This window comes from Dermacentor variabilis, chromosome 5 (genome assembly GCF_050947875.1).
Source record: "Dermacentor variabilis isolate Ectoservices chromosome 5, ASM5094787v1, whole genome shotgun sequence".
NCBI lineage: Eukaryota > Metazoa > Arthropoda > Arachnida > Ixodida > Ixodidae > Dermacentor > Dermacentor variabilis.
The window spans coordinates 172,827,997-172,843,508 of record NC_134572.1 but is presented as its reverse complement, the minus strand read 5'-3'; the positions used below and the strand labels follow the sequence as shown (position 1 = coordinate 172,843,508).

The following is a 15,512-nucleotide window of genomic DNA, read 5'->3' as shown; positions in this document are numbered from 1 at the left end:
ACCACTGCTGCTTGGTACGTTCGCATACCCCAGTCGCTTAATTGTACGCAGCCGACGGTTTTATTTCCGGGCTATCGCGACACCAAACTCCATTTCATAGTTTATTGGTTTCAACGATACAAAGGCTGTAGCGGCTGACGAGGTGTTAGTTAGCTTTCAAAGTCCAAGAGTTGCCTTCCGACTAATCTTAAAAGTCTTCTTCATCAACCTATCACATTAATGTCGCGTTGATGCAGTGGGGGATGTCGTTAAAAACCGTACATACAAGTGCACCGATTCTATGTTTTTTTTTCTTACCAGATGGGCAGAGTGAGCTCGAGCACGTGCGAAATCACCTACGAATTGCCAGAAGCCATCACAACAACGTGAAAGGAGAGCAAGTGGAAAACAATGTTGCATTTTGGTTCAGAAATCATAGAAAAATTTACTTTTTCCGTTTACACAGGACAAGGACACTCACAGTTTGGTTGGAGGCTCCAATCAGCAGCAGTTAATTGACTTTTTCCATTTATACAGGTCAATGACATTCACAGTTTGGCTGGAGGCTTGTATCAGCAGCAGTCATGCCTTGAACCGCCAAATGGACACAGTAGCCTGGAGCTGGTACGTTCACCGTTTGCTGGAGCTCGATTCATATTCTCTCTCATTTGCGACTTTCAGGTTGAATACAATTTTGAAGATGAGCACATTGAGGCATTAGACCTTACAGTGCAAAAAGTGTGCCAGAAAGAAGAATCAGCCACAGCATGCTTCACAACACCAGCAGGAAATTTGCCATGCCTATTGCACCGTGCCGCAGGACCAGACTCTAGGGTTTGCTTTTTTGGGGGATTCGACACAGTTTCCTTAACACCCGGTGGAGTGAGAGACCTCTGTGGCGTTTCTGGCAGTGTTTTCTCCCTCCTGTTAAGTATCCTGCCTCACACGAGAGATAAGGGTACTGATGTCAGCCTTCCGAACAAACTTTTATTATTTCTATTCAAAATGAAGCACGGAGTGCCTTTTAGTGCAATTGCAGTAATTTTTGGCATTCATGAAACAACAGTGGCACGAACGTTTCATACAGTTCTGGGCACGCTTGTGGGTGCTACAAGAAAGTGGATATATAAGCCACATATGCAAGTGATACGGGATACACGTCCAGAGTGTTTTAAGGTCAACTATCCTGACTGCACACTTATTGTCGATTGCACTGAGGTGCGCACAGAAACACCATCAGAGGTGAGGCAACAACATGTCCTCTACTCTACGTACAAAAGTGGCTTTACATTGAAATTTTTAGTTGCGATTGCCCCCTCTGGCCTCATTGTATTCAAGTCCAAATCCTATGGTGGGCGTTGCTCAGGCACACAAATCGTGCTGGAATCAGGATTCCTTGAAATAATTGGTCAGCGTGATGTTATTCTTGCTGATAAAGGTTTCCCTGGAATACTAGCAGGTGTAGCAGGTAAAAGTGCCATACTGATTATGCCACCATTCTCAACTGGCAACCAGCCTTTCTCACCTGCAGAACTGCAAGAAACATACAATGTTGCTCAAGTGCGCGTGCATGTAGAGAGAGTGATACAGCGCATAAAAACTCATGGAATTTTGGAGCACCGTATTCCTGTCAGTTTGATTCCTGCCATGAGTGAGATTTTTCATATGTGCTGCATTTTGGGAAATCTGCAAAGTCCAATAATTCAAAGCAACACAAAGTAACGTGCTTTATTTTCACTGTGATACACAAGCACAGAGTATCAAACATATTTTTGGCATAAGCACTGCTACCACCTGTGACAAAATTGTAATATTTAAAGGCCAACTTGCCCACAGAGATTTTAAAAATATTCCGGTCATGTATGTTTTTCATCATTTTTGGCAATAATAAAAAGCGGACCAATCCATTCATGTAAACATGTGTATTCTTATGTGCCTAGCTTGCAAACACAATACTGCTGTTTTGCAGGCAAGCACCATACAGAAACAAATTACTATGCTTTATTTTTAGAACATTAAGTGCAGTATGACACTGAAGAAACTGCTCGTAGCAGTGATATTTTAGCCAGCTAACATAGTAGTGCCCAGGTCACCAGGAAAGCTAGCAGCTTTATCTGCGACTCTGAAATTATAGACTTGGATGACAAATTGTATAGCAAGGGGACAGCACTAGGCTGAACAAATTTGCAAACATATCTAAGAAGCTATGGTGTGGCTCTCAACCACCATACACACACAAAAAAATGGGAGACATCAATTAAAATCAAAGGAGACGTGATCACGTCGATGGTGATCAGACCTCTGGTCTGATATAGATGCCTTGAATGGATGGGCCTCAAGGCTACATTCACTACAGGCATCAAAAATGGCTTAAACACTGCAACTGTGAACTAGCCTTAACTGTGCAACAGCAGAGGCTCTCAATAAGGAAATACAGTGCAAGCTTACAGATACAACTTAAAGAATCACAGCAACTCCTTCAGTGACAGAATGGACATGTAAAAGCCATGGCAGACGTTCGGGATCTTTTTGATGCAGTCTTTCAGGTTGCAGTTATAAAGCGACAATAAGCAAAGAAATTGGTGGTAATAAAGTATTGCTGTTCACTTGCAAGTTCCTGAAAGCCAGGCAATTTCAGAGGAAGATTTCAGACTAAAACCAGCTTTTGCGATCAGGTAGCTCAACAGTGTTTAATGCACTAGCAACTTCCTTAAAGGGCCAACAAGTGCAAAGAATGTGTCATGAAATGGTGCAAAGGAAAAGACCATGATTTATATGGATAGAAACAAGGATGCTGTACATGTTTTAAGTAGCAATTATAATTTTAAATTGGCACAGAAATCGAAAAACACTTTGTCATTCACTGGAGGTGAAACCTTGATACTAACATACTGTAGGTAATTGAGCTGTTAATAAGTGCAGCATAATTTACAAATCAGCCTTTATATTACACAGACCTAGGGTCTGTATCCAAGCTAGCTGGTACAGGGGAAGATCGAGACAGTAACATGTTTTGTAAGGCATGTATGGCAATCACAATGTATTTTATCATTCTTTCCGCTGTCTGTTTTTTATTTGTGCTTTACCTGCCTTAAAATCACAGGCGCTATTATCTGTGAGTATTACAAGGTAAAAAAGGCATGCATAATGGTACACATGGATGCTTTTGTACACAGACGAATTTGCATGCAAGTAACCGAAGTTCTGTGGTCCCCCCTAAGAGATACAATATGACATCAACTATGCCACAAGTGGGCCAACTCTGCACACTGTAATCTGTAAATCTGCACACTGTAAGTCAGGAAAAACGTGTAATAGAAAGTATACTGCATTTCAGTACTAATAAAAAGACCAGTAACCGCGTACACTAGTAGAAGGTCACGTGGCAGAGCTCTTATGCAGCTTCATGTGTGTGCCACGTGGTGCGCGAAAGGTCATTTTTCGCGACTTTTAGTGATAGATTAAAAACTAAATTTCCATATTTAATGAGAAAAACATGGCTTGTTTTAGCCACTAGGATAGGGAATCATCCCATAAGCAGGGTTATCTGATTTCATATGCTGAGCGGCTGTATGAACCTTTAAGAGCAAACTTACTTCCTGCAAGCAGGAATCTGGTCTAACGCATGAGCTGCTTAATGTAGTATGAATAATAAAACGTCTCCAACCGAGGAATGTTTCGAGCAAGAAAGTCTTCATCTCTGTCAACAACTATAGTAATATCTTGCTTGCTTGTATAAACAAAAAAGAAACATTCTGTAGTGTTAGTGACATACATGGCAACCTGAACCTGTGAATAATATGGGTGGCTGCGAGGCAACTGAAGCATTCCATCATGATATGTCACATAGCTAACGTAGCTTTCGCACAGAGAATGATCTATGATAATGTCATCTTTACGACTGTAGGGGCACTTGATTTCAAGCAAAACGACACCACTGGTTCTTTGGAAAAGCCCATCGGGACTTGCACAAAGCCATGGCTGACAGGGGTGAATCACAACGCCAACCTGCAAAGCATATTTTGTAAAGTTAGCAAATAATATGTACAACATGCACGAACACCATATTCGATATGTTTTGTCCAACAGTCATGCTTTCAAATATCAGTAGCAATCACCGTGTGTGCAGCAGTGGCTGTGACAGTTTCAGTATGTGTGAGCCAGCCTCAGTGTACAAGCACTTCGATGAAAATGCATTACGCTGATCTATAAATGTGCTCAGGGGAAAAATAATCGGTTTTACTTTTATTCCAGTAATGCATAGTGGAGAGGGGGATAGAGAGACAAGGGCAACGCTGCCAAGCTCTACTAATGACCCACTCTTGCAGTGTATATTCTTTCAGCTGTGCTGAGTAACGTGCACTTGTCGATGAAATTCAAACTTGCCCTTATCTATTACGAACTCGCTTAGCAGTTCCTATAAAAGCACTACAAAAAACAACTTGATGTATGTATTAGTAAACTGATAGATTAGTTAGTTGTGCAATATTAAAATGCATTATGTGACAACGTAGTTACAACCAGAACAGCAATTGGCCTCCCTGGTGCAGTATTCGGCCACAACCTCCCTGATGATATCTACAATTAATAGCCCTCAGTCCCCAACAGCTGCGGAGCACCTGACCAAGGCGGCGGTCAGACCTGTAACGCAGCAGAGGGTGCTAAGAATCTCTAGGTCCGAACAGGCCGCCAATGGAAACTGACCCTGTCAACCTTTAACAGCCGAACTCTGTCGAGTGAGGCTAGCTGAGGAACTATCGGACATTGTTTGGGATATTATCGGCCTTAGCAAAATTAGAAGAACTGTTGAGGTTTATACATTCTAAATACCGGCCGTGTCCTCTGCTATAAAGGTCTCCCTGATAAGAAGCAATACGGGGTAGGATTCCTAATCCACAAGGACATAGCGGGCAACACTGACGAATTCTACAGCATTAACGAGAGGGTAGCACACTTGACATAAAAATTGTAACAGTGTCAACACATGCATCCACAATGGACGAGACACAAGCGCTTGTTACTTAGCGGATGCATGCATTGGCGCTGTTACAATTTTTATGTCAAGTATGCACCAACTCACCCAGAAAGAAGTTTTAATGAAGAGGGTAGCAGTAGTAGCAGTAGAGGTATAGATTAAAGGCAGCACAAGCCTACACTCCAGCATCCAGCCACGACGATGAGGAAGTAGATCAGTTTTATGAAGATGTTGAATTAGCGATGACAAAAGTGCAGACTCGGTATACAGTAGTAATGGGTGACTTCAATGCAAAAGTGGGGGAAAAGCAGGCAGGTGAGCAGGCAATTGGCAACTACGGCGTCGATTCTAGAAACGCTAGAGGAGAGATGCTGGTAGACTTCGCCGAAAGCAATAAGCTGAGAATGATGAACACCTTTTTCAGGAAACGTAGCAACAGAAAGTGGACCTGGAAAAGCCGTAATGGTGAAACAAGAAATGCAATTGATTTCATACTTTCTGCCGATCCCAGCATACTGCAGAAGGTAGATGTGATAGGTAGGGTAAAGTGCAATAATCATAGGTTAATGAGGGCTAGGATTCACCTCAGATTGAACAGAAAAACAGTACAATCACTCAAGAAAAAGCAGGTCAACTTAGAGGCAGGAAGGGTAAGAGCAGACAAATTTAGGCTGGTACTCGCAAACAAATATGCTGCCTTAGAACAGAGATGATGATGATGACATAGAGGCAATGAATGAAACCGTAACGAAGCTGGCGTCAGACGCAGGAATTGAAGTGGGAGGCAAGGCACCAAGGCAACCAATAGGCAAGTTCTCCCAAGTAACAAAGGACAGAATAAAGAAACGACAAAGAATGAAAGTGTCCAACTCAAGAGATCAGATAGAATTCATGGAACTGTCAAAACTGATCAACAAAACGAAAATAAGTGATATTTGAAATTATAACGTGAGAAAGACTGAAGAAGCCGTAAAAAATGGACGCAGCCTGAAATCGGTGAGAAAGAAACTTGGCATAGCACAGACCAAGATGTATGCACTGAAAGATAAGCAGGGTAATATCATCAGCAATCTCGAAGGTATAATAAAAGCAGCGTAAGGATTCTATACTGACCTGTACAGTACCCAGAAGACCCAGGAGTACTCTATTCGAAACAATACTGAACAGTATACAGAAACTCCTCTATATCTAGAGATGAGGTCAGAAGGGCCTTGCAAGGCATGAAATGGGGAAAAGCGGCAGGAGAAGATGAAATAACAGTCTATTTAATCAAAGATGGAGGAGACATAATGCTTGGAAAAATGGCGGCTCTCAATATGAAGTGTCTATCGACTGCAAGGGTCCCGGAAAACTGGAAGGACCGTAAAAGATAGTGTGTGAGTGGGGTTTAAGGTTAATACATAGAAGACAAAGATAATGATGAATAGCTGGACAGCGTTAGTAGTTGCTCGTGCTAGTAGTTGCAGTGGTGCTGGACGTTTCTGCGCAGGCGCGAGTATGAGCAGGTGCGAGAGAAAATCTGGGGGCCTTTGCACCTTGAATGTGTGAGTCTGCCTAGGCACTACGGAGGAGGTTTCTTAGCGTGTGTTGTAGGCGTTTGTCCCCTAGGCATGCCGGCATTAAGAAGTGTGGTCCAGTTTGTTTACGCTCTGCCGCTGGCTGCTGGCACGGTGAGGCAGTGGACACGGACGCCCCATTTGGTGATCGCTGTGTCTGAAGGGGAAAGGTTCTGACTGGTGTTGTATAAGTCATGGTGTTTGTTCGTTGGGACGACAGATTGCATTTTTTACAAGCACTGCTCCAGGAGGGCACATGTAACCGGCTAACGGAGGCCTCAGAAGAGCACCTGAGGTTACAATAAAGCAGGCGGCGCAGGTCTCCAGGGCACCCAAGGGGTAGCGGGGGGATCAAAGCTGGAAGCAGGGTGGCCCATGGATAATTCGGCGAGCCCCAACCCACAGACCAGTCTGGGTTCCAGCTTTGATGTCCTCGTTGCCGCTTTGGTGTCCTGGAGGTGCAGCCAGTAATGTGAAATAATGGCACGTTGTTTCAATTAGTAAAAAAGATGATTGAATAAATGTAATTACGTCCAGCCACCAATTTGCAACGCCCAGTTCAGCGCTACCACACCCGGCAACTTCTGCCGGCATGCCTAGGGACAAACATAAAACACGTGCTAAGAAACTCCTCCGTAGTGCCTAGGCAGAGTCGCATTTTCAAGGAGCAAAAGTCCCCACATTTCCTCTCTTGCAACCGCTCTTACTCGCACATGCGTGCAAACATCCGTCATCTGCGCAAGTACCACGCCCCGCTATACCTACGAGCAATTGTAGATAGGCAGCCGAGCAAGGGAACAAGAGTTCAGGTTCGCCAGTCAGCCTCTACAGTCTGTGAAGGAGTATGTTTGCCTAGGTCAACTATTCACAGGGAACCCTAACCATGAGAAGGAAATTCACAGAATAAAAATGGGTTCGATCGCATACAGCAGACATCATGAGCTCTTGACTGGGAGCTTACTGTTATCACTGAAAAGAAAAGTATACAATCAGCACATTTTACCGGTGCTGACATATGGGGCAGAGACATGGAGACCGACAAAGAAGCTTGAGAACAAGTTAAGCACCGCGCAAAGAGCGATGCAATGAAGAATGCTAGGCATAACTTTAAGAGACAGAAAGAGATTGGTTTAGATCAGAGTGGAAATAGGTATAGACAATATTCTAATAGACATTAAGAGAAAGAAATGGTGCTGGGCAGGTCATCTAATGCGCAGATTAGATAACCGTTGGACCATTAGGGTGACAGAATAGGTCCCAAGAGAAGGGAAGTGCAGTAGAGGATGGCAGAAGACTAGGTGGTGCGACGAAATTTGGAAATTTGCGAGTGCTAGTTGGAATCTGTTGGCGTGGGACAGAGGTAATTGGAGATCGCAGGGAGAGGCTTTCGGCCTGCTGCGGACATAAAGTAGGCTGGTGACGATGATGATGAATGTAGTTACAAACCTGGGTCACTTTGGCACCAATTTTTTTCTCGAATGTTGCCCTTGCTGTTGGTTCCATAGCAGTACCTTCAGAAAAGTAGAAAAAAATGCAGATGCTATGTGCACAAGCTTCCATCGCACGAGTTCAATGTAGAAATACTTAGAGAGCCTCATGCTCATTAATGATATCATAGATTTTGCTCTGAAATCCTTCCATAAATCACTTGTCAGTATCAGTGTTGAACATTTTTAGTGTGCTAAGCAGTTATTAGTGTATCCATTTTACATCATGGCCCCTGGTAACATCAAACTTGGAAGTGTCAGAAGTGAAAAGGAACAAAAGGTTCATGAATTTTCGTTGGCTCGAACAAAGAACCTCATGACTGCCAAGCAGGTCAACACAGCTAGTTGGGCGAGTTGAGAATTGCAATCGTGCATGTTCATGTGCTTACCAGACATTACAGAAGAGATGACGAGACACGCGTAACACACCAGCTGTGCGCATCTCATTCTTTCTTTTGTCGTCTACTAAGCACATCTACACACTAGCAAAACTCTGAAACAAGTGCCCTACCAGTACACCCCAGCTACTTTTCATTCCAGGTGAAATACAATTATACAGACAGGATTCAAGGAATACTACATGATACACAAGCATTGGCTTACAACTCAAAATTTGATGAAAACCCAGTGGAGTACAGTGCACGCACAAGGCCAGCCATAATCACTCTCGCGGACATGGTAATCAAACACTACATGCAAAGCCAGCGTCAGATATACAAGAAAAATAATTAGCAAAAACTGTGTATTGCGCATGCCCAAAGGGCCATATCTGCTTCTCAAGACTATGTTTCTGTCAGTAAAACGATGGCATGCTAACACGGACATCCAAGCCCCAACCCAAGCATTGCTGCCACTTCAACCTCTAGCACACCGAGTAATGAACATTTCTTTTAATTCACTACAGCCGCCACATGCCTAGTGGTGCACTGGCAAATCGGCCCCACCAGCAGAGAAATGTGACATTGCATGCCTCCTTAGCTGGTATTCAGGACAATGACCTGGCTAATGAATGTCACCATGATGTTCCATGTATGACTGTATCTTGGTGTATATATATTGTTGTTTGTGTACTGCACTATCATCAATTGTTGCTTTCATGCTGCCAGTATGCAGCACGGAAAATAAAACAATTTCTTGAAGCCTACGTCTTCCTGTGTGAATACAACAGACACCAATATGTTGGTTGCCTAGATGCTTACAGGCTCACAGGGTGTATGTAGGCACATGACATTCAAGTTCAAATGCCTGCACAAGAATCTACGGCTGTCATAATCCTTGCTGTATGTTCCCTTGTTAGAATGTGCATTTCCAGAGGAACTGTTACTCAGTCATGCCCTTAACGGAACACAGAGCTACAAATTTTACTGTCACTGATAACCTGATCCACGTTGCAGTAGTATTTAAGCAAAGACCAATCTTTAGCAGTGCATATGTAAACATTTGTTCAGTTGCATGATTGAGGTGTTCCTAAGTGATGTAAAGTGGTATATTACAGTGGATTACAGTGCTTAGTGCCGTCACTGGCTCAGGGCTGCTGCTTTAAACCAAAATTTATTAATTTCTATTACATGTCTTAAGTCCATCAAGTCATTTCTAAAAAAAATAGGGTGCCTACCATACATCAGCGCCGGAACAAGTGGTGTTTTGGAGTTCTGCAGCTGCTCAGCCAGGGACTCGAAGGCCTTTTGCCTAGTCAGGATGCGGTGTGCAATGGAGCTGGATATCCTTACCGACCTTTCTTTGTGCCAACTGCAACACAAAAAGGATCAGTTAAATTTCATGGCCAGTAATAAAACGTAGAGCACATTCTGAAAGCGTGCACCCATGCATGCACCAAGAAAGAGTATAGTGTACTACATGTTCCCATGCAGCAGAAAAGGTAAGAAAAGGAAAAAATGCGAAATTTCAGAAATGTGCAGTGCTTTGTTACAAACCGGGGGCATTTTCCCTTCATTATAGTTTCAGCAGCTGTCACGGTTGCCTGGGAGCCTGTACATGCCACTTTTGTGGCAATAAATTGCTGCTCAATTGCAGTGAGTGAGGCACACTGTCCTGCTGTATAGTGAGGTAGACTGCATTCCCAGATCAACACCTCTTCTACAGATAATACGTCAGCATGGCGTGCTGCTTTTGAAATAAGGTCGTCTAAGACGTCTTGCACGTCTCGTTCATTTCGCCCTTGCTCCTCACTTATCAAAGCTGAATTCATTACACAGCTTATGTCGGGGAAATGGTGCAGAACATAGGATGGTGGTTCTTCTTTTGGGCACTTGCCACCAATATACAGGGGCTTGTACTCTGCAAGAGATAACAGCTGTGAACTACATGTTTAATAAACTAAAAGCAAAGAAATTGCAGTGACGACAGCTGCATGTGCAAAAGCATGATCAGTATTTAGTGCAACAATAAAAACATGATTGTGATTGAGTACAGACATAGCCAAACTTGTGCTAGGCATACACACATACCGACTCCATGCTCAGAAAATGCATGCTAATTAGATATGACACTGTTGCATCGTCATTGCAGGGGCGTCCCTACGCAAGCGACAGGACCAGCAGCTTAGTGCTGCTGACCCCCCCCTTCCTGCATACCCACACACATACACAAGCTTCCACATGCACATAGCTTCCTTCCACATATGCTTAACATCAGCATGCCCAAAACCAGCTAGACACCACTTTGACCATGTTAATGTCGACTTGTAAAACAGGCATATAAATACGAAAATGAAATTATGTTTCCAAAAGGCGTTCAATTTCCGCTGCACCGAGAACCAGTAGTTCTCCACGCCACATCTTTGCAAGACAAAGTGGACAGTGTACCTCCAAAAAGCTCTTCGATGGACTCCCTTCGAGAAGTGTCCGGCTTAGAGGACGGCCGACCCCACCCTTGAGGGCGATCAGTCGAAGACGGCGCGTCGGCCTCGTTGACAAACAGGACGACGGCAGCTACATGTTTGCAACCGCCACCAAGGCCGGCCTTGCACGTGCACTGCGCACCCAGCATTCGCCGCTGCGATGACAGCTGCCGACGCAAAAATATGATTTTTTAGTCAAACAACTGAAAACGTGATTCTTATCGCGCACGGACGTAGCGAAATTTGCGCTAGGCGTACACGAGATAAGCAGCGCTCGAAATTGTTTAGTTTGTGAGGCTTCCCTACACCGCACAAAACTTAAAATTAATAAGGATATGAAGTCCGTAAACGCTGGTCAAAGTACGCAAGACACCAAACTTCGCGGTCATGGTGAAATAAGAAAAAGCTTAACGAATATAAGCACGTACCTGAATTTTGACGTCGTACGTAGCTTGACGCACTTGCGAGTGGCATTTCGCCGCCACTTGTGAATCGCCATCAAAGCGTTCCAGGGTCTCCTCAACGTCGTAAGCGTATTTCGCAGCGAACAACTTTCGCCCCTTCTCAAGCGCACTAGCACGGAAATATTCGTCGTTCCCGGCCACTTTTCTAAAACCTTAGCGCAGCACTACGGGTGCCATGCAGCAGCCGCGGAGGTGGCGTCGCAGTTTTTCAAACTTGTGAAAATGTTGCAACGCACCACGACACAACAGAAACAAGCGACAAAAATGTGCTCGCGGTGAGGCCCACAACACTTACGTCGCCGCGGCGGGCAGCGGATATGACAGCATTGCTCGCACAGTGTGTGTTACTGAAAAATGCATTTCCGTCACTACAGACGGCGCTATCCCGCAATTTTTGGGGCGCCATCTGTCGAGAGCTGGTTCCCCATAGAGTTTCTCTCATTCTATTGTGGTGCACGTAACTATGGAGTTTCTCTCATTCTTTCGTGCCAAACACAACTATAGAGTTTGTCTCATTCTTGCGTGCCACGCACAACTATAGATATTCTCGCATTAAATCGTGCTACACGCAAATATAATGTTTCTCTCATTCTTTGGTGCCAAGCACAACTATAGAGTTTCTCTCATTCTTTCGCACCCCGCACAACTATAGAGTTTCTCTTATTCTTTCGTGATATGTACAACTAAAGAGTTTCTCTCATTCTTTCGCACCCCGCACAACTATAGAGTTTCTCTCACTCTTTCGTGCCACGCGCAACAATAGAGTTTCTCTCATGCTTTCGTGCCTCGCACAATTATAGAGCTTCTCTCATACTTTCGTTCCACGCACAACTATAGAGTTTCTTTCATTCTTTTGTACGACGCACAACTATGCAGTTTTTCCCATTCTATCGTGCCACGCACAAGTATAGAGTTTCTCTGAATCTATCATGCTACACGCCACTATAGAGTTTCTCTCATGCTTTCGTGCCACGCACAACTGCAGGGTATCTCTCATTCGTTCATGCCAGGCACAACTACAGAGTTTCTCTCATGCTCTCGTACCACGCACAACTATAGAGCTTCGCTCATTTCTTCGTGCCACGTACAACTATATAGTTTCTCTCATGCTTTCGTTCCAAGCTCCACTATAGAGTTTCTCTCATTCTTTTGTACGATGCACAACTCTAGAGTTTACCCTATTTTATTGTGCCACGCACAAGTATAGAGTTTCTCTCATTCTATCGTGGTACACGTAGCTATGGAGTTTCTCTCACTCTATCGTGCCAAACGCAACTATAGAGTTTCTCTCATTCTTCCGTGCCACGCACAACTATACATATTCTCGCATTAAATCGTGCTACACGCAAATATAATGTTTCTCTCATTCTTTGGTGCCAATCACAACTATAGAGTTTCTCTCATTCTTTCGCACCCCGCACAACTATAGAGTTTCTCTTATTCTTTCGTGATATGTACAACTAAAGAGTTTCTCTCATTCTTTCGCACCCCGCACAACTATAGAGTTTCTCTCACTCTTTCGTGCCACGCGCAACAATAGAGTTTCTCTTATTCTTTCGTGATATGCACAACTATAGAGTTTCTTTCATGCTTTCGTTCCGCGCACAATTATGGAGTTTCTCTCATTCTTTCGACCCACGCAAAACTATAGAGCTTCTCTCATGCCCCGCACAACTATAGCCTTTCTCTCATGCTTTCGTTCCACGCACAACTATAGAGTTTCTCTCATGCTCTCGTGCGACGCACAACTATAGAGCTTCGCTCATTCATTCGTGCCACGTACAACTATAGAGTTTCTCCCATGCTTTCGTGCCAATTACAACTATAGAGTTTCTCTCATTCTTTCGCGCCACGCACAACTATACAGTTTCTCTTATTCTTTCGTGATATGCACAACTATACAGTTTCTCTCATTCATTTGTGCCACGCACAACTATACAGTTTCTCTCATTCTTTCGTGCCACGCGCCACAATAGAGTTTCTCTCATGCTTTCGTGCCTCGCACAACTATAGAGTTTCTCTCATACTTTCTTTCCACGCACAAGTATAGATTTCCGTGCGTTCTTCCGTGCCACGCACAACTATAGATATTCTCGCATTAAATCGTGCTACACACAACTATAAAGTTTCTCTCATTCTTTCGTGCCAAGCGCAACTATGGAGTTTCTCTCATTCTTTCGCGCCACGCACAACTATAGAGTTTCTCTTATTCTTTCGTGATATGCACAACTATAGAGTTTCTCTCATTATTTCGTGCCATGCGCAGCAATAGAGTTTCTCTCATGCTTTCGCGCCTCGCACAACTATAGAGTTTCTCTCATACTTTCGTTCCACGCACAACTATAGAGTTTCTCTCACTCTTTTGTACGACACAGAACCATGGAGTTTTTCCCATTTTATCGTGCCAAGCACAACTATAGAGCTTCGCTCATTCCTTCGTGCCACGTACAACTATATAGTTTCTCTCATGCTTTCGTTCCACGCACAACTATAGAGTTTCTCTCATTCTTTATATGACGCTCAACTATGGAGTTTACCCCATTTTATTGTGCCACGCACAAGTATAGAGTTTCTCTGATTCTATCGTGGTACATGTAACTATGGAGTTTCTCTCACTCTTTCGTTCCAAACGCAACTATAGAGTTTCTCTCATTCTTCCGTGCCACGCACAAGTATAGATACTCTCGCAATAAATCGTGCTACACGCAACTATAAAGTTTCTCTCATTCTTTCGTGCCAAGCACAACTATAGAGTTTCTCTCATTCTGTCGCGCCACGCACAACTATAGAGTTTCTCTTATTCTTTCGTGATATGCACAACTATTGAGTTTCTCCCATTCATTCGTGCCACGCAGAACTATAGAGTTCCTCTCATTCTTTCTTGCCACGCGTAACAATAAAGTTTCTCGCATACTTCCGTTCCACGCACAACTATAGAGTTTCTCTCATTCTTTTGTACGACGCACAACTATGCAGTTTTTCCCATTCTATCGTGCCACTCACAAGTATAGATTTTCTCTCATTCAATCGTGCTGCACGAAACTATAGAGTTTCTCTCATGCTTTCGTGCCACGCACAACTGTAGGGTATCTCTCATTCATTTGTGCCAGGCACAACTATAGAGTTTCTCTCATGCTCTCGTACCACGCACAACTATAGAGCTTCGCTCATTCCTTCGTGCCACGTACAACTATATAGTTCCTCTCATGTTTTCGTTCCAAGCACCACTATAGAGTTTCTCTCATTCTTTTGTACGATGCACAACTATGGAGTTTACCCCATTTTATTGTGCCACGCACAAGTATAGAGTTTCTCTCATTCTATCGTGGTACACGTAGCTATGGAGTTTATCTCCCTCTTTCGTGCCAAACGCAACTATAGAGTTTGTCTCATTCTTCCGTGCCACGCACAACTATAGATATTCTCGCATTAAATCGTGCTACACGCAAATATAATGTTTCTCTCATTCTTTGGTGCCAAGCACAACTATAGAGTTTCTCTCATTCTTTCGCACCCCGCACAACTATAGAGTTTCTCTTATTCTTTCGTGATATGTACAACTAAAGAGTTTCTCTCATTCTTTCGCACCCCGCACAACTATAGAGTTTCTCTCACTCTTTCGTGCCACGCGCAACAATAGAGTTTCTCTTATTCTTTCGTGATATGCACAACTATAGAGTTTCTTTCATGCTTTCGTTCCGCGCACAATTATGGAGTTTCTCTCATTCTTTCGACCCACGCAAAACTATAGAGCTTCTCTCATGCCCCGCACAACTATAGCCTTTCTCTCATGCTTTCGTTCCACGCACAACTATAGAGTTTCTGTCATGCTCTCGTGCGACGCACAACTATAGAGCTTCGCTCATTCATTCGTGCCACGTACAACTATAGAGTTTCTCTCATGCTTTCGTGCCAATTACAACTATAGAGTTTCTCTCATTCTTTCGCGCCACGCACAACTATACAGTTTCTCTTATTCTTTCGTGATATGCACAACTATACAGTTTCTCTCATTCATTTGTGCCACGCACAACTATACAGTTTCTCTCATTCTTTCGTGCCACGCGCCACAATAGAGTTTCTCTCATGCTTTCGTGCCTCGCACAACTATAGAGTTTCTCTCATACTTTCTTTCCACGCACAAGTATAGATTTCCGTGCGTTCTTCCGTGCCACGCACAACTATAGATAT

The 15,512-nt window shown here is 43.7% G+C and overlaps 1 protein-coding gene and 1 long non-coding RNA gene across 2 annotated transcripts; one reads left to right on the top strand and one right to left on the bottom strand.

The window, feature by feature from the left end:
* Positions 1-300: 300 nt before the first annotated feature.
* Positions 301-1,701, top strand: LOC142583712 (uncharacterized). The gene is made up of 3 exons (XM_075694200.1): positions 301-309; positions 517-603; positions 661-1,701. Exons 1-3 carry the CDS (start codon positions 301-303, stop codon positions 1,699-1,701), a joined length of 1,137 nt encoding a protein of 378 aa, XP_075550315.1.
* A 2,211-nt stretch (positions 1,702-3,912) lies between these two features.
* On the bottom strand, positions 3,913-10,995 carry LOC142582035 (uncharacterized). The gene is made up of 4 exons (XR_012828366.1): positions 10,823-10,995; positions 9,613-9,746; positions 7,957-8,021; positions 3,913-3,987 (listed from the first exon to the last, which is right to left on the bottom strand). It is a non-coding gene; the product is annotated as an uncharacterized LOC142582035 (long non-coding RNA).
* Between the last annotated feature and the right edge of the window lie 4,517 nt (positions 10,996-15,512).